This window comes from Galeopterus variegatus, unplaced genomic scaffold (genome assembly GCF_000696425.1).
Source record: "Galeopterus variegatus unplaced genomic scaffold, G_variegatus-3.0.2 Scaffold3821, whole genome shotgun sequence".
Classification (NCBI taxonomy): domain Eukaryota; kingdom Metazoa; phylum Chordata; class Mammalia; order Dermoptera; family Cynocephalidae; genus Galeopterus; species Galeopterus variegatus.
The window spans coordinates 83061-108637 of NW_007729932.1; the positions used below are offsets into that span (position 1 = coordinate 83061).

Here is a 25577-nt window from a genome sequence, read left to right on the forward strand (position 1 = left end):
GTCTTGGTAAGTCCTGGAGGAAAGAGACAGTGAGTAATGAACAGGGGCTACAGAGGGCAGGTGCAACTGTGCAAGAAGGCTGGGCTCTCCTCACCTGGTGTTTTCTTCCAGGGTTGCATCTATGCCAGAGGACCCAGGCACAAGAGAGTGAGTATTCCTTATAATATTTGTCAGGTTCCTACTCTTTGTTTAGGCCAGATGTCAGCAGTTTTGGCAGCTGGAAAGTGGGGACTAAGCATTTAGACTGCTGGCTTTAAGAGGGGAGGAAGTAGAGAATAGTGTGAGAGAAAGACACCCTTGTGAATCCAATACCTGTTCTCTTTCTCCTAGGAAATCTCCCTCGACCTCAGATCCAAGCTCTCCCTGGCTCCATGATTCTGTATAAGAAGCCTGTGATCATCCAGTGCCGAGGGCCTGCAGAAGCTACGTCATACAGAATATGGACAGTGGGAAGCTCTGAGCCCTTGAACAAAAAGAAACGACTGGGATCTGGGAAGACGAACACATTGAATATCACAGAAATGATGCCAGACAGGGCAGGGCTGTACCACTGTTCCTATCAGAGAGGAGGCCGCTGGTCTGAGCACAGTGACCCCCTGCAGCTGATGATGACTGGTGAGTGGACACAGAGGCAGCAGAACCAGGACTGGCCTCTCTGCAGAGGGAAGGACCAGGCTTTGGGGACAGGAAGCATTGAGGAGCAAAACCTCCATTCTTTGGAAGGAATCAGAGATAGTGGAGACAATTTCATTGGGGTGGAACATGGAATGGGGTGGAAACCAGAACCACAAACAGGGAATAAAAAGGGGTGATGAGTGCCCGTGGCCTTCCCATTTATCACCAAATGTCCTCCTTCCGCAGGAGCTTATGACAAACCCTCCCTCTCAAGCATTCCTGGCACTGACGGGGCTTCAAGAGACAAAGTGAGGTTGCAGTGTTTTTCAAAAGTGCCATTTAACACATATATTCTCACCAAAGAAGATGGATCTCACATCATCAAGAACCAAAGCTCAACACCCCAGGACAAAGTCCATCGAGCTGTCTTCCTCGTGGACCACGTCTCCTCCACACAAGCAGGGACCTATAGATGCTTTGGTGTCATGAGTAATAACCCCTATGTGTGGTCTCACCCCAGTGACCCACTGGAACTTGAGGTCAATGGTGAGGAAGGCCAGCCCATCCCCATGTTCCCTCCCAGGGGCTGTGACTGTCCAGTTGGAGCAATGGTTGGGGAAGAGAGGACAGCAGGGTGGGAATGAGAAGTCAGTATCATTTCCTTTGACATGAAGCCAGAGGAATGCACTCCGCCTCACCCACTTAGCAGCTCTCACACTGCAAGCTGGGGGCTGTGGGAAAGGCTAGTGTAGGTCTTTGGGAATACCCAGGTAGCAAAGAGCCTGGGCAGAGATAAAGAAAACCACTCCCATTTTATCCCCATTTACAGAAGTTCCTGGCCATCCCATGGAGTCCAGTCCCTCAATTGGTGAGTAACTGAGTTTAGGTGGAAAATTAAAAGGAGGGGTTTTCCTTTCTCTCTGACTTGGAGTAGAAAAATGATTATGCACCAGAGAGAGAGCAGGTTTTTTAAGTGTGCAGGACACCACAGAGTGTGGATGTTGGAGGGTCAAGAGGGAATAGAGAAAGGAGGTGTGACTTCTCTCCACATGGGAGAACAGAGAGTTAGAAACTCTTGATTGCAAATAAAATTGATACTATCCATAGATATCATTCATCATTGATCCACATTGCCAATATTTCTGGGAGTTTCTGTGATTCTTAGCCCCTAACCTACGGAGCTATACTCCCAGAAGGGCAAATATTCTTAATATCATCTCAAAATAGTTGCTGCAGAGGGCTCTGAACTAATTTGTTCTCAGAAGCCTTTTTCCTTATCCTGTGCTGAGGACACAGAAGATATGAGAACTGTCTCTACGACTAATTCACTGTGTTCACATGAACCAGTCTTTGCAGTCCCTCTGAGCCTCCTTTTCTCCACACACTTAGAAGCAAATTCTGGGATCCCATGTGGAGACCAGTTCCCACTCACTGGCTGAGCGAGGTGCGGGCGCAACACCGAGGGTTGCGATCCCGTTGCCGGTCCCAGTCCGGTACGGGCGCAACGCTGAGGGTTGCAATCCCGTTGCTGGTCACGAAAAAAGACAAAAAGGAAAAAAAAAAAAAAAAGAAGCAAATTCTGTAAAGGACTAAGGAAGGTAATTTGCTCTCAGTCCCATGTTGTTTCTCTGTCAGTGCCTGATTAGGAGACCGTTCACAGAGAAACACACATGAGGAGTTTCCAAAGGTGGGAAACGATAGAGTTTAATTCTGGTCTTGTTGCCATCGAGTTGGCCACATGTCATCCTAGGAGAAATGTGCAATGGATGTTGGTTTGATAAGTTTTGAGCTATAACAGAGTGCAGGGTTGGAGATACAGGCGTGTAATTGATCAGCATAAAGACAGAAAAGGAAGTAGATGGGATAATCCAGGCTATGTGCATAGAATGGGAAGGAAAAACAAGAACATGCAAGCAAACAAAATCTATTGGGGTCAAAAATATACCAGATACAGGTGGAACAGAGGTTGGAAAACTATGGTCCTCGGGCTAAATCCTGCTCACTCTGCCTATTTGGTTAAAACAAAAGAAAGTTTTGTTGGAATCTAGCCATGCTTGTTTGCTTACGTGTTGTCCATGTCTGATTTTGCATTATTCAACTTTTTCCACAATATCTTAAGTGTTCAATTCTTAATTGGTGACGTGAGCTCTTTCATTGACTTTGCTAGCATTACACTCTGGATATTTGTCTTTTGGCTCCTTCTTGAATTGTTCTTCCCCTACCCCCCAGTTGGCAAATATTTTTTGTGAAAGGGCAGATACATATTTAGGGTTTTGTGGGCCATCCAATCTCTTTCACAACTACTCAACGCTAGCATTGTATCACAAAAGCCACCACAGAAGATACAAAGTGAGTGAGCATTATTCCAAGAAAACACTATTTACAGATACTGCCCTTTGATTTTAAGAGCATTTTCAGGGATCATGGAATCTTATTCTTCTTTTGATGTGTGTCAACCATTTAAATATGTAAAATTTGGGCTGGCCAGTTAGCTCAGTTGGTTAGAGCACATTGTCATAACACCAGGTCAAAGGTTCAGATCTCTATACCAGCTAGCCACAAAAAAATTTTAAAAAGTAAAAATGTAAAATTCATTCTTAGCTCGTGGATTATACAATAACAGACAGTGAGCCAGGTTTGGTCCATGGGCCATAATTTGCTGATCTCTACTCTAGTGTGACACAAATTCAGACACTATGTCCAAGTCTTTCAGCATCTGTGAGTTTCATTGAGTAAGCAGATGAGGTGGTCAAAGTTCATTCCCATTTTCAGAGAAATGGGGTCAACAATTCTGTTGCTGTGAGATTGTAGTCAAGGTCTGAGAAAGTGTACAGGAACTACACAGTGCGGGGAGGTACTTTATAAAGAGAAGCTGCTCCAACATGATTTCTCTTTTGTAGCCCCACCTGACAACCAAAGCCTCCAGAAGGACATTCTGATTGGCATCCCAGTGGCTACTGTTCTCATTCTCACCCTTGTCCTCCTCTTCTTCATCTTCCACCATTGCAAAGCCAAAAACAGTATGTCCATGAGAGGGTGAGGGGAAGCCTTCATAGAGGAGGACGGTGCAAATCAGAGGGGAAATGGGGACGTGGCATTTGCTGAGGATGAGGAAGGGGGTTGAGGGAGACAGTGAGGTGTGGGCGAGTGTGCTGGCTCATCCTGGCACCACGATACCTTCCTGAGCCTCAGTTCCTATCTGGGAAATCAGAAGACAGGGCTGGTGGGATCTGGACCTGTCAGAAGACATGACCACCTCTGTCTTAGTCCATTTAGGCTGTTATAACAGAATACCAAGATGAGGTGGCTTAGTCAACAAGCATTTATTTCTCATAGTTCTGGAGACTGGCAAGTCGAAGATCAAAGCACCAGGAGATTACATTCTTGGTGAGGGCTCTCTTCCTGGTTTGCAGATGGCCACCTTCTCACTGTGTTTTCACATAGCAGATAGAGGAAATCACATCTCTGGTCTCTTTGTATAAGGGCACTAATTCCATCATGAAAATTCCACCCTCAACACCTCATCTAAACGTAATCACCTCCCAAAGGCTCCACCTTCAAATACCATCCCATTGGGGCTTAGGGCTTCAATGTATGAATTTGCAGGGAACACAAACATGCAGTTCATAACAATCTCCTATTCCCTTCAGGTGTTGATAGGAAAGAGAGACAGCCAGAGGCGGGACCAATGGATGGACAGGTAAGGAGTTTCTCCTCTACTCTGCCCCCAACAATTCTTTAGTCCTCAACATCACACGGCCATTTCATAACTTCCCTTCCTTCCCCAGGCCTATGAAGCTTTAGTACCAAAGGAGGTGACCTATTCGGAGCTGACCTGCAGTGCCCTTACCCAGGGGACAGCTATGACACCCTCCTCATTGCCCAGCCATACCCAGACCAGCGAGTATGCAACTCTTGCCCTAAGATAAGTCATGAGCCAGTGCAGAGCATATCAACTGGACAGTAGAGCTTCCAGCTGCCCGTTGGATGGTCTCTCCTCTGGGATCACTGCTTCTAAATCTCAGGTGGTCAGCCTGACTGAGAGGACCCACGTTACTCAAAAGTCCCACCTGCCCACTGAATCTAGAGACCTCAAGAATAAAGTTCCAGAATCTCTACTATCATTGCCCAGCCATTCCCAAGATCCTTCCAAAGGTATCAGAAGAGTAATACAATAATTTTTCATAAACTCTAATTATTCATCAATTAAACAAATATACTTACATCCTCTTGGGCACTAGTTTTTATGTTACAGACTCAGGGAACAGAAATGATCCAAAAACCATCCCTCTTGTCAAAGAGCTTGTTGTCTAATGGAGGTATATTAATCCATTTCTGTTGCTTATAACAAAATACCTGGAACTGGGTAATTTATAAAGAAACAATGTCAATTGCTTATAGTTTTGGAGGCTGGGAAGTCCAAAGTCCAGGGAACACATCTGGTAAGGGTTTTCCTTGGTGGTGACTTCAACAACACAGGATATCACATTGGGAGATGGAAGAAGCATAGAGAGACTCTCATGTGCTCTCCTTTTAAAGCCCTTAGAACCATGCCCATGACCACCATTAAACCATCAACTTAATCAACTCTTCAAGGCTCCACCTTTCAATTACCATAATAGGATTTCTCACCCTCTTAACATTGTCACAGTGGGGACCAAGCCTCCAACACATCAAACTTTGGGAGGACATAATCCAATCTACTGCAGGAGGCATGGGCAAATTACAGCCCAAGGGCCAAATCTGGCAATTTGCATTTTTCTGTACAACCCCCCAAGCTAAAAAATTTCTTTACATTTTTTTTGCTTTTTTATTGTGGTAAAATATGCATAACATGAAATTTACCATTTTAGCCATGTTTAAATGTAAAGATCATGACATTAAGTCCATTCATATTGTTGTGCAATAATTACCACCATTGTGGGGGTTTTTTGTTTGTTTTTGGCAGCTGGCCAGTATGGGAATCTGAACCCTGACATTAAGTGTTATAACCCTATGCTCTGACCAACTGAACTAACCAGCCAGCCCACCATTGTGTTTCTATATGGTTGAGAAAAATCAAAAGGAGATTAATTTTTTAACAGCTTTGTTGAGGTAAAATTGATATACAAGTAACAGCATATATTTAATGTATACAATTCGATGAGTTTGGACATATGCAGACGCCCATGATTCCATCACTTCAATCAAGGTAACAGACATGTACAAAAGACCAAAAGACCCCAAATAAGATAAAAGCATATGGTAAAATGTAGAGTATGCATAAAGCATATGTACTTCACAGGACCTGGTTTTCCAAAGCCTTGCAGTTTCAAATATTGACCTTAGAAAAAACCAGGAAATTTTCCCCAGGCTATTGAGTCTCTGTTGTAAGATAAAGAGTTGTAACATAACAAGGCTGCTGGTTCAAAGACAGACAGGTTACTGATTGATATGTAAAGATACTGGGAAATTGCTGTAAGAAGAGAATGTTTGCTAAAATCAAGCTTTTGTTAGTGGATTGACTTAATTGCATGTTACCAGCTGCTATTGTTAAACTTGTTAAACTGTACTTAGAAAAAAGCCCACCTATGTCTCTTCCTGTAACTTCCTGTGCTGGAGAATAAATGCAGGAAGAGAACCCCAATTCATGGTTAATTTCCCAAAATGGAAGGAATGCCTTTCTCTTGAGGGTTCAGGGAGACTAACCCCTTTTTGAGCCTTCTCATTGTTCAGAAGAGATGGGCTTTGAGTAATCTTTGGTGGCTCTGTCACCCAGGGGAAAAGGGGTGACAAATCCATGGGAGGCAAAGCAACAGTAAACTAATAATGTTTTTTCTAGCTTTACTGAGATATAATTGACAAGTAAAATTGGTGTATGTTTAAGATGTACAACTTGATATTTTGATATACATCAACATTGTAAAATATTCACCACAATCAAGCTACTTAACATACCGATCATCTTATGTACTTATCTTTTTTTGTGTGGTGAGAACACTTAAGACCTACTCTCATAGCACATTTGAAGTACACAATACAATATTCTTCTTTTTTTTTTTTTTTTTTTTTTTTTGTGACCGGTAAGGGGATCGTAACCCTTGGCTTGGTGTCGGCCGCACCGCGCTTAGCCAGTGAGCGCACCGGCCATCCCTATACAGGATCCAAACCTGCGGCAGGAGCGCCGCACTCTCCTGAGTGAGCCACGGGGTTGGCCCACAATACAATATTCTTAACTAGAGTCACATTACTGTATATTAGATCTCCAGAACTTGTTCATCCTGCATAAATGAAACTTTGTACCCTTTGGCCAACTTCTCCCTATTATTTCCTCCACACAATCCCTGGAAACCACCATTCTACTCTCAGTTTCTATGAATTTTACTATTTTAGATTTTATGAATAAATGAGATCATACGATATTTATCTTTCTGTGCCTGGCTTATTTCATTTAACATAATGTCCTCCAGGGTCATCCATGTTGTAACAAATAATAGAATTTCCTTCTTTTTTTTTTTTTTTTTTGGTCCTTTTTTGAGACTGGCCACACCGCACTCAGCCAGTGAGCGCTGTGAGCGCACCGGCCATTCCTATATAGGATCCGAACCTGTGGCGGGAGCGCTACTGCGCTCCCAGCGCCGTACTCTCCCGAGTGCGCCACGGGCTCGGCCCAGAATTTCCTTCTTTTTTAAGGCTTAATTATATTCCATTCTTCATTCGTTCATATGTCAAGGAACATTTAGGTTGTCAGTCTGCAGTTTTGCCAACTCCAGTACTCGATCAGAGTTGGGCAAACTGTATTCCATGGGCCAAATCTGGCCTGCCACCTGTATTACTTATTTTTTGGTGTTTTGGGGGGGTTTTTTGTTTTGTTTTTTATGGCAGCTGGCTGGTATGGGGATCTGAACCCTTGACCTTGGTGTTATAACACTGTCCTCTAATCAACTGAGCTAACTTGCCAGCACCACCTTTTTTGTGAATAAAGCTTTATTAGAACACAGCCCTATCAATTTACATATTGTCTATGTCAGCTTTTGCACTACAATGGTGAAGCTAAGTCTTTGAGACAAAATGTAGGGCTCACAAAGTTTAAAATATTTACACCTGGCCCTTTACAGGAAAAGTTTGCCCACCCCTGGTCTAGTAGGTGAAGAAAGTTAGACAGACAATATTCTGTAACAATGCAGTCGGTCAAGTTATAAGAAAATTGTAATAAATGAGGCAGAGGGAATTGACAAGAGAAACAGAAGCTGGCCAGGAAGGCCATACCAAAGCATTCAAGCACATAAAAAAAAGATGCAATCCCTTTCAATGAAATGACACTATAAAAGTGTATTGCCACATGTTAGGAACTATAAACTGACTTAGATTGAGCACCAAGCAGAGGAGAAATAGGAAGTAAGGCTAGTGGGAACCAGCTGAGGTCAGATCCAACATCAGGTAAAGTCTGGATTTTAAAGGTAAAGGGACTGGGAATCGAGGAGGAGTTTTGAATGGAACAGCGGCATAATTAGGGCTGTATCTGAGAAAGATCTCCCTGGAGGCTACTGTGGAGATTGGAAGGGAGGAGATTAAGAAAAGGGGAGTCAATTGGAAAACTAATGATAGGACGGTGGCCACGGAAGTTGAAATCAGCTAAGGAGTGTGTAACAACTCACCTGCAAAAAATAAAAAAAGGAAGAAAGAAAACTAAGGAGAGGAGCCCTGTCAGAGAAGGTAAGGTCTGAGGTCCAGTAAGGGTCAAGGGCATAGAAAGGAAGGAGCACATTTTAGATCTACTGAGAAAGTAGAAGCAAAACAGAGGCTGCAGCACCTGACAGAACGCTGTGTTTAGTGAAAGAAGTTGGCAGAAGTGTCAATCAGTACAGAACTTCTAGAAGGCAGATTGCAAAATGTCTCAAAATATAAGCTGTGCATCACAGTTGACTCAACAAACTCATTTTAGAAACTTGACCTTAAGAGATGGTTACACAATATGGAACTGTTTTTGCAGAAATTCATAGTTCAGAGTTCTTTAAATAGCTACACAAGTACACAAATACACAGATGCACACACATAAGAAAAACAAATACACACATGCAAAAATATATACACAAATACAAAAAATTATATAGAAGTAGTGTAAGACCGGCCTAAAAGCACGAATCTTAACTTGATGGGAAGGCTCATCTCGCAAAGACCAGGAGGCAGAGAGATCGATGCACAAGCAAGAGGTTTTATTTCCGGCATGCTGGAGGTCGCCCCATTTTCAGGACAGGAGCGGCCCCGAATTCACAATGCAAGCAGCTTTTATACAGTTTCTTGAACAGATAGGATCAACTGTTAGTTATCTGTGGCGCTTTTAGATTTACAGGTGGGCTTCAGCTGGCGCCTTTTGGGTTTACAAGGGGGTTTTAGCAGGCTGGCACCCCTTTAGCGCATTTCTCAATTGTTTACCTTCCCCGGGGCCTTGCTTTGAACCAACTATTTCCTGGAACCAGTGGGGGGCTTTTAGTGCGCTTGGGCCTGGCCTTTGTCACGGCCCCTGATAAGCTGCATTGCTTATGCATTTTAGTGTGCTCGGGCCTGACCCTTGTTCTGGCCCCTAAAAAAACTGCTTTGCTTATTATACATTGTTACAAGACTGCGTACATTAAGGTTATATTTTCCTACAATTCTACTACTTATATTCTATGTCTCCCCTACATTTTAATTTATTTCCAACAGTAGACCATGGAAATAATAAAGATAATTATGTACATGAACAAATGGAAAACTTCGTTTAAATGGTGTGTGTGTATGTGTGTGTACATGAGGGTACTTCAAAAGTTCATGGAAATATTTGTATTGTCATTTAATCCTACTTTTCCACAACCTTTTTTTTTCCCTACGAACTTTTTGAAGGACCCTCATGTATATACTTAAATAAAAACTAAAGGAGGCCATTGTTTTGGTTTAAACTCCTGCACTAGGCCCCAAGAGACCAGATCAAAAATCAAAAAGGATTCACCGAGGCTAAAATTCCACATCACTAAGTTGTTATCTGACCTTCCAAGAAATCAGGAGAAAGAGATAGCCAATTTCTCAGTTTAAATCTTCAATAGATATGGTAAGGAAATTCCCTCTGCTTTATTCCTTACTCTAAAAGTAGTAGTCCGAAGTAAGCTGATGTTAACTAACCAGTTATTTTTCTATTGTTCTATCTCTCTGTTTCCACCTTAAAAGGAAAGTAGCTTTGAAAGACCCTCTTCAGCCCTCTCTCTCTATAAAGCCAAGCCTTTCTGCTCAGTTCATCAGAACATTTATTCTATTTTATGGAATGAAATGTTGCTCAATTCTAGAATCACAATAAAGCCAACTGAGATCATTAAACTAAATTTATCATGGGGCCGGCCCGGTGGCACACTGGATAAGTGCGCCGCTTGGGAAGCGCGGCGGCGCTCCCGCCCGAGGGTTCGGATCCCGCATACAGACCGGTTCCTGCTCACTGGCTGAGTGAGGCGCGGGAGCAACACCGAGGGTTGCAATCCCGTTGCCGGTCCCTGGTCCGGTACGGGGGCAACACTGAGGGTTGCGATCCGTTGCCGGACACGGAAAAAGACAAAAGACAAAAAAAATAAATAAATAAATAAATTTATCATAAGTTTGTCCTTTGACTATATATATGTGTGTGTGTATATAAAGTTCCCTCGTGTGTTTATACGTGCATATATACATATATGTGTGTGTATATATATGTATATACATACATATGAGGGTACTTCAGAAAGTTCATGGAAGGATTCGTATTGTCTTTTTTTTTTTTTTTTTTTCCTTTTTATCTTTTTTACTGACCAGTAACAGGATCGCAACCCTCGGTGTCGCACCCACACCGCGCTCAACCAGTGAGTGGGAACCGGTCTCCACATGGGATCCGAACCCTCGGCGGGAGCGCAGCCGCACTCCCAGGCGGCGCACTCTCCAGTGTGCCACCAGGCCGGCCCTGTATTGTCTTTTAATTCTGTTTTTCCTCCAACTTTTGGAAGTACCCTCATATACAGGGGCCGGCTGGCCAGTTAGCTCACTTTGTTAGAGCAGGGTGCTGATAATTCCAAGGTCAAGGGTTTAGATTCCTATACCAGCCAGCTGCCAAAACAAACAAACAAAAAACAGCAAAACATGGGGCCGGCCCGTTGGCGCACTGCTACAGTGCGCCGCTTGGGAAGCGTGGCGGCGCTCCCGCCGAGGGTTCGGATCCCACATACAGACCGGCCGCTCACTGGCTGAGCGAGGTGCGGGGGCAACACCGAGGGTTGCGATCCCATTGCCGGTCCCGGTCCGGTACGGGCGCGACACTGAGGGTTGCAATCCGTTGCCGGTCACGAAAAAAGACAAAAAAGGAAAAAAAAAAAAAAAACAGCAAAACACTATTATTATTATATAGTATTTAATATTAAATACTATATAATATATTAATACACATACAAGTACACATTAGCTTGCCTATTGATGATTTAAACTGGAAAATTGATTTAAACTGGGAAACCAATTTCTCGGATGGTCAGATAACAACTTAGTTTGGGTTTGGTGATGTGGAATTTTAGCCTTGGTGACTCCATTTTGATTTTTAGTCTGATCTCTCAGGGCCTAGTGAAGGAACTTAGTCCAAAACAATGGCCTCCTATAGCTTTTATTTAAATATATTATATAGTATATATTATATAATATTATATATGTAATTACAGTATATAACTATATTCTATATGTTTTTATAGTATATATTATATAGTTTTATATGCATAATAAATGTAACTATATATTATGTATATATATAACACGTATGCAGGGTCTCCATGATTGAATAGTTTTCCACTTGTTCATATACATAATAACATTTATAATTCATGTTCATATGCTAGTGTGTATATGCATATATTTATATACAGAGAGAGACAGAGAAAAATGGAAAGGGGTGAAAATGTTTGCGATATAGCTTTAAAGAGAAATACTAGGAAACAGAGGAGCATATTCAATGATTACATTTTTACTTTGTTCTTAGTACAGCCCCCTGTCATTCAAATAAAAATAATGTAACATTTCCATAGAAATAAATCTATTTTAAAACATTCATTGCCTCATTTTTCCTTGTCTATAAAAATTACATAAAAGACAGGAAAAATAGTTTTTTTTGAAGGATGGTCAATGAACACTATCTGTATGAGCTAAAAATATTTAGCCATTAAAATGATTCCTATGTATTCTGTTATAACTAATATGACTACCTGACCCCTGTGGGAAAGAGCCTCTGCTTGCAGTATTTTTTTTTTCAAGTTGTACATTTTAATTTACCATTTTTACCAATAGAAAGAATTCTTTTTTTTTTTTTTTTTTTTAAAGATGACCAGTAAGGGGATCTTAACCCTTGACTTGGTGTTGTCAGCACCACGCTCAGCCAGTGAGCGAACCGGCCATCCCTATATGGGATCCGAACCCGGGGCCTTGGTGTTATCAGCACCACACTCTCCCCAGTGAGCCACGGGCCGGCCCAATAGAAAGAATTCAGTACAAAAAAGGGAAGTCATCTATACAAAACAAGGATTTTTTTTTTTCCATTCATAAAAAGAATCCACTGTCATGTCTTATCTTGCCAAATCAAGACTCAAATAGCTTGTTTTGGTAAAATTATTCCAGAAAAATAGGTAATCCAGAAAAAAATCAATAACATGATTAGCTTCCTAGCCGTGTCTAAGAGGAAGAATTTAATGAACATTTTGCCTTGAACTGAAGAGTTCTCAATACTCCTGGAAACCTTTAGAAAAACTACTGCTCTCAGAGAGTGGAGCTGAGAAGAGGGCACATAAGAGACTCCAGCTCACCTACCCTTAGAATCTTCTTACACATACAGTGAGTTTCCACTCCTGTACAGTGACTACACATGCAACATAACAGGAACAATGGCTTCTAAAATTTTACAAGTAAATTTTATTCTTGGCCACAGGTCAACATCAAAACACATGACAGTGAAGGTTCAGACTCTCCCCACCTACTATTCTATCATATAAACTAAATATGAAGAGTACACACAAACTTTATTAAAAAATAAGGAGGTGTTTTCAAATTCCCATTTCCTAATATAACACGCATCAGTGTTTAAGGGTAGGGAAAAGAATAGTCATACTGTGTAGAGCACAATGTTTCCTGAAAAGAAACTAATCAAAATGCTCAAAGTACAGCAGTCACTCGACATTGCTCCTCACAGTCTGCTTTCAGAGTAAAAACAAAGTAAAGTAACTGTGTGAAACACCGTAGCCTTCAAAAAAATTCATTTGGTGATGAGCCGAGCTCTGATGGAAAAAGCCCACCCATGAATAGAATTGGTGCGTATTTAAGCTGGTCTGATTCACAGAGCTTATTCATTCATGACTCAAAATAATAAAGACCCTCAAACACAAATGATTCTAAAATCGTTACAACCCAAAATTATGTGTGATTCACTTAGGTGTGCTTAAGTTAGCTTTAAAAAATGATCTACACACATAGGAGCTACACCTTCCTCACAATTAACTAAAACACTTCACCAAAAGCAGGGCAGGAAGCAAAAAAAAAAAAAAGACAATTTAAATAGAGTATGAGGTTCTCCCACCTTACTCAACAAGCATGTATCCAGAATGATAATGAAATGCAGTCAACGCCCAGGAGTCTCTCAAAGAGAGCATCTAGACAATTTAAATAGAGTATGAGGTTCTCCCACCTTACTCAACAAACATGTATCCAGAATGATAATGAAATGCAGTCAACGCCCAGGAGTCTCTCAAAGAGAGCATCTTGCTGTGGCCAATGTGATTTGGAACCTCCTAATACAACACAACCCAACCACTCTGGGACACAAAGCCAGTATGCCCTGTATACAAAGCACAAAGGGACTATGTCCACCACAGATTATATTTACCCCCCATGTTAGGTGCAACTCCACTACAATTTTGATCACTTAACTTAGGGAAAAAAATGCCTAGCAACAACCTTCATACCTCATTAATACCAATCTGTGGCCCTCACTGACTCAGTGGTGCATTTTTATAAAAATATCTGAAGAGGTGGCAAATGGTTGCAACTGATGTCAGGCCACAGCAATTCCAAAAGCTGAGCAAGCTTTTCATCCACTGCTTCAGTCCTCTACTCTATTGTTACAGTCCTGCCACTAAAGGGGAAAAAACTGTGCAAATGAGTTCTTTGCAAGGAAGCCTTGCCAAAAGTCAATAAATAAGACAGCTTGTCAAAGGCAGGACCGTTTTGTGGGCAACCTCCTCTAGTTGCAAATTTGGGGGCTGGGAAAAGTGAGAGTGCATGTGTGCAAGAAACAGAAAAGAGTCCTTTTGAAAGGGTTTTGTTAGCTAATCCCAGATGCCCAACTCGGTGCCAACAGACTAGAATCTGCTAAAAACCCATTATTCAGACAGAAAGGGAAGAGAAGACACCAAAAACTATATAGTCAGTTTTGAAATTTGCACAGTTGATATTTGTTCTTCATAGCAGTAAGAACTTGAATAAGAATCATGGAACTTGAGGAACACATATTTTTCTTCAGGATTTAAAAAATTTTGTCTCGTACTGAAAGACTACATTCAGTGTGGGTCAGGTCCAACCGCGTTAGCTGGAACTCGGTTGTTAAGCGCACCCAGCACTGGGAGGAAACATCATCTGAGTGAAGCAGCTGGTGGGTGGGCCAGGGGCTGCTCCTCCACTGGTCTCCAAGTGGAAAGCCCTGGCCCCAGTTGTGTTTCCCACCTCCGCCATTCTGATCGGCAGCTCGCCACATGCTAGCAGGGGACACACCAAATCCTGACACCCCTCCTCTCCTACTGGGCAATCAGCCGTACAAAAATTGAGGTGTGGATAGAAAATTTCTTCCTCCCAAGTCCATTGGGTATCTGAACATTAAGAAGAAATAAAGATGTCCAACAAGATTTCCAATTAGCTCATTGTTTCAAGTCATGTAGAATACTGATATAAGAAATATAAAGTGACCAGAAATAAAGAAATCCAGTTCCTGGACCCACAGGGAAATAAAAGGTGGCAGTGATTGGCCTCCAAATCTGGAAGCGATAGATGAAGGCTTTGGGCCAGAGGAAGAGGTAGGCCGGGCTGATGAGGACGAGTTTGCTGACCAAGGGTACAGCGACGGTGGCAGCAAACCAACAGCGCGTGATGGCCGGGATGCTCCAGAGCCAGCCCCCGATGTCCTGCACGTTGGCCACTCAGGTCGCCGGGATGCGCACAGCCGCCCGATTCCTCGTGCTGGTCCTCCGGACGCGGCCAGCTGCACCAGTGGAAGGTGTCCAGGCAGAAGCCACCGAAGCCATTGTGCAGAAGGCAGAGACAGGGGGACCTCCTTGCAGTATTTTAGAGTCTGCACAGGCTACGGGATAAATTGTCTCCTTTTCTGGATTTAAGGTAAAGGAATTGTTGGAGTGAGCAGGACTGAAGCCATGTTGGGACCTAAAGCTGCCTGGGCTGCAGAGACAGGGGAGGATTTTTAAAAGGACAGTTTTTTTCTCTCCACTCTTGTTTCCCATCCCCTGACTTTCTTGTCTCGCTCGCTAAGTAGGAAAACAAAGCTGAGAAGCTAATTAGTACTTTGCAGAGCTATCAGTTCTTTCTCTGAGATTTGTAGAGTTTTGAGAAATGATCAAGGCCAAATGACTGAAGCTGATTTGGGCACCAGCCAAGTACACCGGCGCAAATCAAAATCTTGCAGGGTCCTGAGATAACAGCGAAGATGCGAACAGAAACCAGATGAGGCCTTGGCGAGACCTTGTACCTGAGTCACAGACACGGACCCCTCCTAACTCAGGTCACCTGCTCCCCTGCTTTTCACCTCCCACATTCCATTCCCTCAACCCTTCCTTTAAAAACCCCTCAGTAAATGTAAATCTTTGAGATGGGGTAGCTACCATCTCCTTCAGCTGAATACGTCTGCTTTTCTAACACCAACCATTTGACTTCTGAGTTTTTTTTCTTTCCTTTTCAAAGGGTGGGCAGCCGGACCTGAGTCCAGTAACAGGAATGCCCACTTTGCATGAGTGATACTCACACATAGAGCATTTGGGGTTCAGGTAAGGATGAGAGCTCTGCTCTCCAGGAAAACCAAAGTCTGGCAATCTGAATCTGGTTAGAATATCTTTAAATGGGTTGCTGCCCTGGTTTTACGTAAAAAATGTAAGCTTTGAACACTAGACAAGTCATCTCAATTTTCCTTGTAAAAGCATGCACTGCTATAGGAAGGAGCATTTTTATGCTCAAGAGCAAATATTCTCATATGTGAGTCATGTACCAATTTCTTTTAACAGAGAAGTATTTTCATGGATTCCTAGTATAAACCAACATTGCACCCCCGTCTTTGAGTATAAGGTGGTCAACCAGATGATCCTAACATGTCTATTATATGGATGATTTATTGCATCATTACCAACATAAAAACAAAAAATAAAAATATCTCAGAAGGTAAAGATTCCTGAGTTTATGAAACACTTTTCTGAACACTGAGTCACTGAACATTTCCTTACAAATTCACTCTCTGTTCCCTTTATTCTATTGAGGACACCTCAGTCACCCCAGTGTCCACCTTTCTACTGTCATCGATGGGTAAATAAAAATTAATTTCCCTCCTTTCCTTTTTTTTGTGGCTGGCTGGTATGGGGATCTAAACCCTTGACCTTTGTGTTATAACACCACACTTCTAACCAACTAAGCTAACCAGCCAAGCCCTTTCCTTTGTTTCTTAAGCTTGTCTTTTTCTCTTTCTCTGAGTAGGACATTTGCCAACATCTCATCCCACTGACCTTTGTGTTATAACACCACACTTCTAACCAACTAAGCTAACCAGCCAAGCCCTTTCCTTTCTGTTTCTTAAGCTTGTCTTTTTCTCTTTCTCTGAGTAGGACATTTGCCAACATCTCATCCCATCTGAAGCACATGGAAAATGTTTATATCATCCTGAAACAGAAACTTATAATAATTGCTTTCTTCCACATACTGTTTAAATCCATTACAGGTAATAACTCGTTTAAAATACTCTTATACTATACGGCAGGTATTATTGTTATCCCCGTCTGACGGATAAGAAAACTGAGGCACAGAGGTTAGGAAGCTTAACCAAGATTGCACAGCCTAGAACAGCTTGGCGGGATGAGTGTCCCTTTCTGACTGTTATAACTGGAAAGGTAACTCTTGGTGGGCTGATTCTCAGGCCTGAGACTACATGGTTCATCTCCCTCTTATTGAGGGACCTAGAAAGGATATTGTCACATAATAAAAATATATATATATTCGGTCTCTCCCTCAGTTGCTGGCACAGAGCTCCTAAAACTGTTATAATTTCCTAAGCAATAGGGCTGCTGGGAGCATCTTTTGTTCTAATATCTGGTCTTTGACTTGATTTCCGATACAGTGCTTCTAAATCCCATGGAATTTCCTGGGTGATAGGAATGTCTTTTATCCTAATGAGGCAACTCTTGGTGGGCTTCTGGATGGGGGCTGGGCACCAGAAAGACCAAGCCATGATTAGAAGCTTGGAACTCTCAGGCCCACTTGGGGAAGGGAGAGGGGCTGGAGATTGAGTTAATAATTAATCATGCCCACAAAATGAAATCTTCATAAAAATCCCTAAAGTTCAGGGTTCGGGGAGTTTCTGGGTTGGTGAACATATCCAAGTTCTGGGAGAGTGATACACCCCATCTCCATGGGAACAGACCCTTCTAGACCTTACCCTATGTACCTCTTCTGGCTGTGTTACCATCAACGGGCGTGGCTTACCCTCTCACATTGAACAAATGACCCAAAAGTCCAAAAGTTGGTGCAAGGATTGGAAGGTTTATTCAGATAACCACATCTGGGGGATGACCACGCTAAAATGATCCCACCTTCTGATGCCTGTTCTGGGATTTATAAAGGAGAAGAGGCAGGAAGGTAAAGTAAGAGTTTTGTCCTACAGGCAAAGCAGGAGGCTGGTCACAGGATCAGCAGAGGGTCTGAGTCAGATGTCAGGGTCCTATGATGGACTGGGTGTCATAGAGTCTGCAGTTACTGGACTTGTCAGCTTCAAACTCTTGATGTTATCTCGGGGTCAGAGTCCTTATCCCCTAGGGAGAGCTCAAAGACAATAACCTCAGTCAAGCTGTTATAATTACCTGAAATAATTATAATTACCAAAAATACCTGACTCATATCTCTAACTAATGTGTTTGCAATTTGCCTTTAAGCAAGAAGGTGAGTTAATCAGCCAGGGTGCTTTGCCTTTCTCTGGAATTCCTCTGTTAGCAGTTGATGAGGAAAAGTAAGAAAAACAAGAAAACATAGTTTCAATTCTTAATTGTAGGTACCCAACATCTAAAGTAAATCAGCCTAAGAGGGTGTAATGGGAAATAAACAGAAATATTCTTTTGAGAAGGATCCCTTTGGGGCATGATTTCAACCCAGGCAGTTTTAGCCATATCGTCAGTTTCTCAATTCCTCTGCTAACCTCAAGGAATTGATGATTATCAGTTCCAAAGTTAACCGCTAACTGAAATTTTTGCTTGGTCTTAGTTACCCCAAAGATGGCCATTCTCTGGCTAAGGTCCCTTTCAGCTGTTCATCTGTATCTTTTATTAAATCCTTTATAATAAACTAGTAAATGTGAGGGTTCCCCTGAGTTTTGTGAGCTGTTCTAGCAAATTAATTGAATCCAAGGATGGGGTCGTGGGGACCTCTGATTTGTAGCCAAATTGTTCAGAAATTGCAGGTAACCTGGGCACCCACCACTTGTGATTGGCATCTGTAGAGTAATGTTACCAACAGGTCAGGCTCGGCTTGCCCTCTCACCTTAAACAAATGACCTGAAAGTCCAAAAGTTGATGCAAGGACTGGAAGGTTTATTCAGATTACCAGTGCTCAACTAAATGTCTAACCAAGCAAACAAAGAGAAAAGAGGAGCAGTGGGGTCCAGTTTAGCTTAGTTCTAATCAGCGGGGCCAACCTATTCCATTAACAGTAATTGATAAAAGCAGTCCTCCCCACTGTTTTCAGCATAAAGAAGAAAAGTATCAACTAGATTTAAATCAGAGAAACAAAGCATAGCCAGGACCCCTCCAGGGTGCACCTATACAGACGTGGATACAATCCAACCAAACAGAAGACGGCTTGGAAAATGAGAGAAAGGTAAAGAGAATGAAGCATTGCCTTGTCAGAATATAGGCCAGGGACTCCAGGAGGGATCTACCAGCAGCAGAGACATAGGAGCAAAATAGTCCCAGTGGCCACTTGCCTCTTGCAGCTAGAGTCTTTTCTGGTGTCCAAAGCTTTCCAATTTCTGCCAGTGATTAAATTAGGCTCCCAGATTCCAAAGTCATAGAAATAAACAATGTACCCAAATAGTAAAGCGAGCAACGCTTTATTAAAAGAGGAGGTAGACTTATGCATAAGGGGGGTAGCGACAGTAAAGCTAGCCCCCCAAGGGGAGCTGTTCATGGTCTTCTATAGGGAAAGGAGTTAAGGGGTATAGGCCAGTGTCACTGGAGGTGGTCTGTTCAGTTCTTCCTGGTTGCATCATGGGTGCATGCTCAGTAGGCAGTGGTGTTCATCATTGTCACCCCAGGAGGGTCACTGTAGCAGTCACCTTGATGCTTTGTGCACAGGTGGGAATTCCTAAAGGGGTCTTAAGGTTAATCCGTAACTTTTACAATTATAGTAAACAAGCCTTGGGGAGGGGTTTTGCAACTCATATCTCAGTCTATTTTGCCAGGGCAGCCCATTGGGTAATCATTTGCCCTCTGGGGGTCTCATGACTGAGGAGTGGAAAAGTAACAAAACGTCCTCTGCAGGGAAAAATGGAGTCAGTTTGGTTCCCAGTAAGGCAAGTCATAACTAAAGCCAAAATGTTTCATTATTTAGTTAGTATACTAAGTTTCCATTTACATTGTCAGAGGTAGGGCTCAGACCCTCCAAACCCACTGTACAGACTGGGTCACCAGATCCCTCAAATGCAGGTCCATGCTAGGTAATTGGGAAAGATTCCAGGAGCTGTTGGCAGATGACATGAGCTCAGTCCTCAGCTCCCTCGGCAGCAGCAAAAGCTTACAGGTCCAGTAGCTTACAGGTCTGGCAGTAGCCTTGCGGAGGGTCCCCAGGGGCACTAGCAGCCTCCAGCAGCAGTAGTGGCCTCCCTATACCCCCCCCCCACGAGGGGAAGCATCCCGGGGGTGGGAGGCGCCATGGATCAGAGCCACTTATCCTTATACTTAAGTCCATAACCCAGGACACCTGGGTGCACATGCGCACTTACACTAGATGATAACCAAGAAACACCTGAGCACATATGCCTGTTTACATCAAATGCTCTGCAAGATTCTGAACGTCTGAGGGGCCCTGACCATTCTTCCTATATTTTCCCAACAGCATCTGAAGCAGAGGCAGTCTTGTGGGACTGAGCTCTTAACCTGTGGGGTCTGCGCCAACTCTAGGTAGTGTCAGAATTGAATTGAGTGGGAAAGGACGAGTGGGCGAGGGGGTTAGCAAGAAATTGGTAAAGGGCCACAAAAAATGATTAGATTGTATAATGTTGAATATACTAACTATCCTGATTTTAGCATCACATATTGCACACAGGTATTGATATTCAGCTCTGTACCCACCAGATATGTACAATCAAATGTTTCAATTTAAAAAAAAAAAAAAGAATTGAATTGTAGGACACCTATTGGTGTTCATAGAGAATTGGAGAACTCCTAGGTGTGGGATGTTATTCAGCCTTAAAAAAAAGATTTGTTAGAGCGTGGTGCTGATAACACCAAGGTCCAGGGTCCGATCCCTGTACCAGCCAGCTGCCAAAAAAAGAAAGAAACCCACATAAGGAAGGACAACGTGAACGAACCTGGAGGACATTATGCTAAGTGAATAAGCCAGTCACTGACGGACAAATACTGCATAATTCCACTTATATGAGGTATCTAAAAATAGTCTCATAGAGACAGAAAGTAGAATGGCGGCTGCCAGGGGCTGGGGGAAGGCAGAAGTGGGGAGTTGCTATTCAACAGGTATAAAGTTTTAGTTACACGTGCAAGATAAATAAATTCTAGAAATCTCTACAACATTATGCCTATAGTTAACAGTACTGTGTTGTGCACTTAAAAAATTGTTCAGAAGGTAGATGTCATGTTAAACGTTCTTACCACAATCCAAAAAAAAAAAAAAGAGCCTATTGAAAAGGGCAGTCTAAAACTCCTGACATTTTTATTCTTCCTTCCCCGTTCTCTCCCTCCATCTTTCTAGAATAGGCAACTGAACACAACAGTTGAGAGCTGGGCTTCAAGAAGCTGACAGCTGTTCGTTATCTTCAGGACCTCCTACAGGTTTTCTAAATGCCCCTTGCCTTTATTTTCTCACCTGAAAAATGGGTATGATCATAACAATCCCCCCTTGGTAGGAATGTTTGGAGGTAAGTAAATATAAGAAACATGTTTAGAATGTGTCTGACACATAGGAAGCACTAAATTATTATTATCTTTAGTATATCTACCCACTTTCCCCTTCCTCTTCCTCTGTCTTCCTTGAGATTTCATCATAGTGAAAATTAAGAGTCTCAGAGAAATAACCCCAAGTCAGGACCCCTTGACCTTCTTCCCTTTTGAAGCCACTTTCCCCTGGGGTCTAGACCTGACTCATATGATAGCCACGTATGGCTGTCGAATATTGGGAATGTGGCTAATTTAACCTGAGATGTGTTATCAGTGAGAAATACTGAATTTTGAAGCCTTAATGAAAAAGCTGAATGTAAGATACCTCAGTTATTCTTATATTGACTGCATCTTGAAATAATATTTTGAATATATCAGATTAAATATATTTTAAAAATTAGTTTTGCCTGGTTGTTTTTACTGTGTTTAATGTGGCTATTAGGAAATGTAAAATCACATATGTGACATATGTTTGCTGTATTAAATCATTTTATTGTATTAAACTATTTTATTATATTAAACTTATTGTATATGATATTGGTCTAGAGACTAATTTTGAGTTGATAGAGATGTAGATATAGATATATTGGTTCTAAAACATAAAAAGCTGCAAAATCCGAAATTTTGCAGTTTCATTTATACATGTACAAAATACTGCCAGTGTAAAATTGATGAACTTGGCTCTTTTGATGTGTATCCTGTATTTAATGTGCTATTTATATTTAACATGAAATATGGATGGATTTTGAGTATATCTGTTATGACAGAAGACAGCTAATTACAGCTGAAAGTTCTAAGCAGTAGTTTACATACTCAGGGGCAATTACGTTCATCTGGGACTCTTTAAAGAACCCCGATATCTGGGCAGTCCCGATCTGACCTGTGAACCAGAATCTCTGGGCATTAATACTTGAAATGATGCCCCAAAAAGGTGAGTTTAACATGCAGCCAGGGTCAAGAACCACTGGTGTAGGGGAACACGAAGCTCAGGTTGAGGAAATACTCTCCCTCTATCAGTAATCATAGTGGATACAGGAAGATTTCAGCATGGGATTAGGTCCAGAGGGCCAATCACAGTGTGTGGGAGGAAAGAGAAACCCATCAGTGCTTTCTGCACCTGCAGCCCTCAGAGCCGGGGAGTAGGTGCAGGCATCGGGGAGGTGAGTAACTGTCTTGCTTCCTTACTTCATTTCTCTATTTCTTCACTCCACTCTTAGTTGTCTCTACCATAAAATTCCTCCTCCCTTTCTTTGAATGTTTGGATGTCAAACCTTGAAGGATTGCTGGGGTTTCAAGTCAAACTCCTCTTTTTGCAAAGATGGAAGCAGGCTTAGCAGGAGCCTCTGTCGATGACTCCTGTAACTTTGACCAGCTTTTCTTTTGCTGGAATTTCAAGTCTTTACATCTGTAAGAAGGTCTATGGTTCTGTGGCTGGGGAGAAGGTGCGAGATATTTAGATCTAGAGACTCAAGTATAGTTAATGTTGGCCCTAGATAGAAGGTGCTGGCATTTGTGTAGTTTTATTTCTATTCCCTCGGGGAATTTAGAACACATAAATAGACCAGGTGCTGCAGCTGTGGGTAGAGTCTTGGGGGATGCTATGGTTTTGTGTCTAATGCAACTCCTTTTAACAGAAGATATTGTCTCTTATTCATTGAGATGATAGAACCTCATAGAAGCACTCTAGTTCAGCTTTTGGACCTAAATCTTATGCACTTATCTGCACCAATTGTCATTCTTATATTATTCACCTGTTTCACATCCTCTAAGAAAAAGCTATTCACCTGTGTTCTGACAGACACGAGGATCCATCAATCACTCATTTTCAAGCCTCTTTTAAATTTGCTGTTTTACCTCCATGTAAGCAACCTCAATCCACTAACTCCCTTCATGTTTTCCACTTATTTTGTGCAGATCCAACCCACCTGGGCGGTGGCCAGAGCCAAAAGAGTGATCTAAGTAATACATTCATCCCTTGGTGTCCATGGGGGATTGATGCCATGACTCCCAACCCATTTTGAATGCCCAAGTCCCTTATTTAAAAAAATAGCGTAGTATTTGCACATAACCTACACTCATCCTTTCATCCTTCTGTATACTTGAAATCATCTTTTGATTAAATACTTCATACAATGTAAATACTATGTAAATAGTTAGGTTTTATTGTCTTTTTTATTTGTATTGTTTTTCATTGCTGTTGGGTTTTCCCAATGTTTTCCATCTGGGGAGGTGGAACTCGCAGATCCCAAGAGCTGACTGTACGTGCTGATGATCACCACTGCCCCAGGACAATTCCTCGGGACAGCTGCACGGTGGCCTCCACCACCTCTCTGTCCCACCCCAAACCCATATCAACAGTTCATCAAACACATGGTCATTGCAGAGGGGAAAGTAGTTCTGGTATCACCAAGTATTTATCTGCTCAGTGATCCACACAGCTGCCCACTTCGGCCTCCAATCTATACTTATACATTCACCTTTGTTTTACTACATTGTTATAGCAGGGAGAATGTTTTGGCATTATAGGCTTCCTTTTAGGATCTGAGCACCCCTTCCTAGCTATTTATCTTGCAGTTAAACCATATTATCTATCTATTATCAATTTTTTTTTTTTGACTGCTGGCCGGTACTGGGATCCAAACCCATGACCTTGGTGTTACCAGCACCAGCTCTCCCTAGTGAGCTAACCAGCCAGCCCTATCATCAAATCTGCGTAAAGATTCAGGTATTAACTTTCTGTCCTATATCATCAGTCTGATATCACTACTGTATGTCTCATTGTGCTTGTCCTTTTTTTTTCCTTCTCTTTGCAATTATGTTCTTATCTGCTAATTTATAAAAATAGTCCATTTTTTTTGTATATTTCTGTTAGCTCCATGTCCATCTTTTTCGCCAATAACACTCCTTGTTCCATCCCCACACTCCTTTATTTTCTCTACTTTGCCCCGCACCACCCCATGTGATATTAGCCTCAGTTTGTACTGCAGGATACTGATACTCAGAGACTGAGCTTCTAAAGTTCCTGGAATATAAATGTAAATTGGATTAATTTGCCCAGATGAGAACAGCATAGAATAACAGCTTCATATGTAAATATCTCATGCTATCCACAAAGTGTTAGGAGTGAGACCTTGATAGTCAGTGGTCTAAGGTATTGGCCATGTAAAGCTCGTATGTATCTTATCTCTCATTTTTCTCTTAATTGCGTTTCTAGAAGTAGTGTCTACACTCATCTCGAAAGCCAGACATCTTATGCATGTTTTTTTTTTTTTTCCAACTTTGAAGTATAATTGATGATTAAGAAGTATTAAGACCCTTTTAGGAATTCCCACCTGTGCACAAAGCATCAAGGTGACTGCTCCATGACCCTCCTGGGGTGACAGTGATGAACACCACTGCCTACTGAGCATGCACCCATGACGCAACTAGGAAGAACAGAACAGACCACCTCCAGTGATGCTGGCCTATACCCCTTAACTCCTTTCCCTATAAAAGACCATGAACAGCTCCCCTCGGGGGGCTAGCTTTACTGTCCCTACCCCCTTATGCGTAAGTCTATCTCCTCTTTTAACAATGCATTGCTTGCTTTACTATTTGGGTACATTGTTCATTTCTATGACTTTGGAATCCAAAAGTGTAATTTAATCACTGGCAAAAATTGAAAAGCTTTGGGCACCGGAGAGGACTGTAGCTGCAAGAGGCAAGTGGCCACTGGGACTATTTTGCTCCCATTTCTCTGCTGCTGGTAGATCTCTCCTGGAGTCCCTGGTCTATATTCTGACAAGGCAGTACTTCATTCTCTTTACCTTTCTCTGATTTTCCGAGCCTTCTTCTGTTTGGTTGGATTGTATACACGTCTATACAGGTGCACCCTGGAGGGCTCCTGGCTATGCTTTGTTTTTCTGATTTAAATCCAGATTAACCTTTAAGACCCTTTTAGGAATTCCCACCTGTGCACAAAGCATCAAGGTGACTGCTCCAATGACCCTGCTGGGGTGACAGTGATGAACACCACTGCCTACTGAGCATGCACCCATGACGCAACTAGGAAGAACAGAACAGACCACCTCCAGTGATGCTGGCCTATACCCCTTAACTCCTTTCCCTATAAAAGACCATGAACAGCTCCCCTCGGGGGGCTAGCTTTACTGTCCCTACCCCCTTATGCGTAAGTCTATCTCCTCTTTTAACAATGCGTTGCTTGCTTTACTATTTGGGTACATTGTTCATTTCTATGACTTTGGAATCCAAAAGTGTAATTTAATCACTGGCAAAAATTGAAAAGCTCTGGGCACCGGAGAGGACTCTAGCTGCAAGAGGCAAGTGGCCACTGGGACTATTTTGCTCCCATTTCTCTGCTGCTGGTAGATCTCTCCTGGAGTCCCTGGTCTATATTCTGACAAGGCAATGCTTCATTCTCTTTACCTTTCTCTGATTTTCTGAGCCTTCTTCTGTTTGGTTGGATTGTATCCACGTCTATACAGGTGCACCCTGGAGGGCTCCTGGCTATGCTTTGTTTTTCTGATTTAAATCTA

General features: G+C 42.3%; 1 protein-coding gene and 1 pseudogene across 1 annotated transcript; one reads left to right on the forward strand and one right to left on the reverse strand.

The window, feature by feature from the left end:
• The first annotated feature begins 524 nt into the window (after positions 1-524).
• On the forward strand, positions 525-4544 carry LOC103601661 (leukocyte immunoglobulin-like receptor subfamily B member 4). Its single transcript, XM_008586081.1, has 6 exons — positions 525-615; positions 862-1161; positions 1445-1483; positions 3516-3635; positions 4266-4315; positions 4404-4544. Exons 1-6 carry the CDS (start codon positions 525-527, stop codon positions 4542-4544), a joined length of 741 nt encoding a protein of 246 aa, XP_008584303.1.
• A 9597-nt stretch (positions 4545-14141) lies between these two features.
• Positions 14142-25577, reverse strand: part of LOC103601662 — a 19179-nt pseudogene continuing 7743 nt past the window's right edge.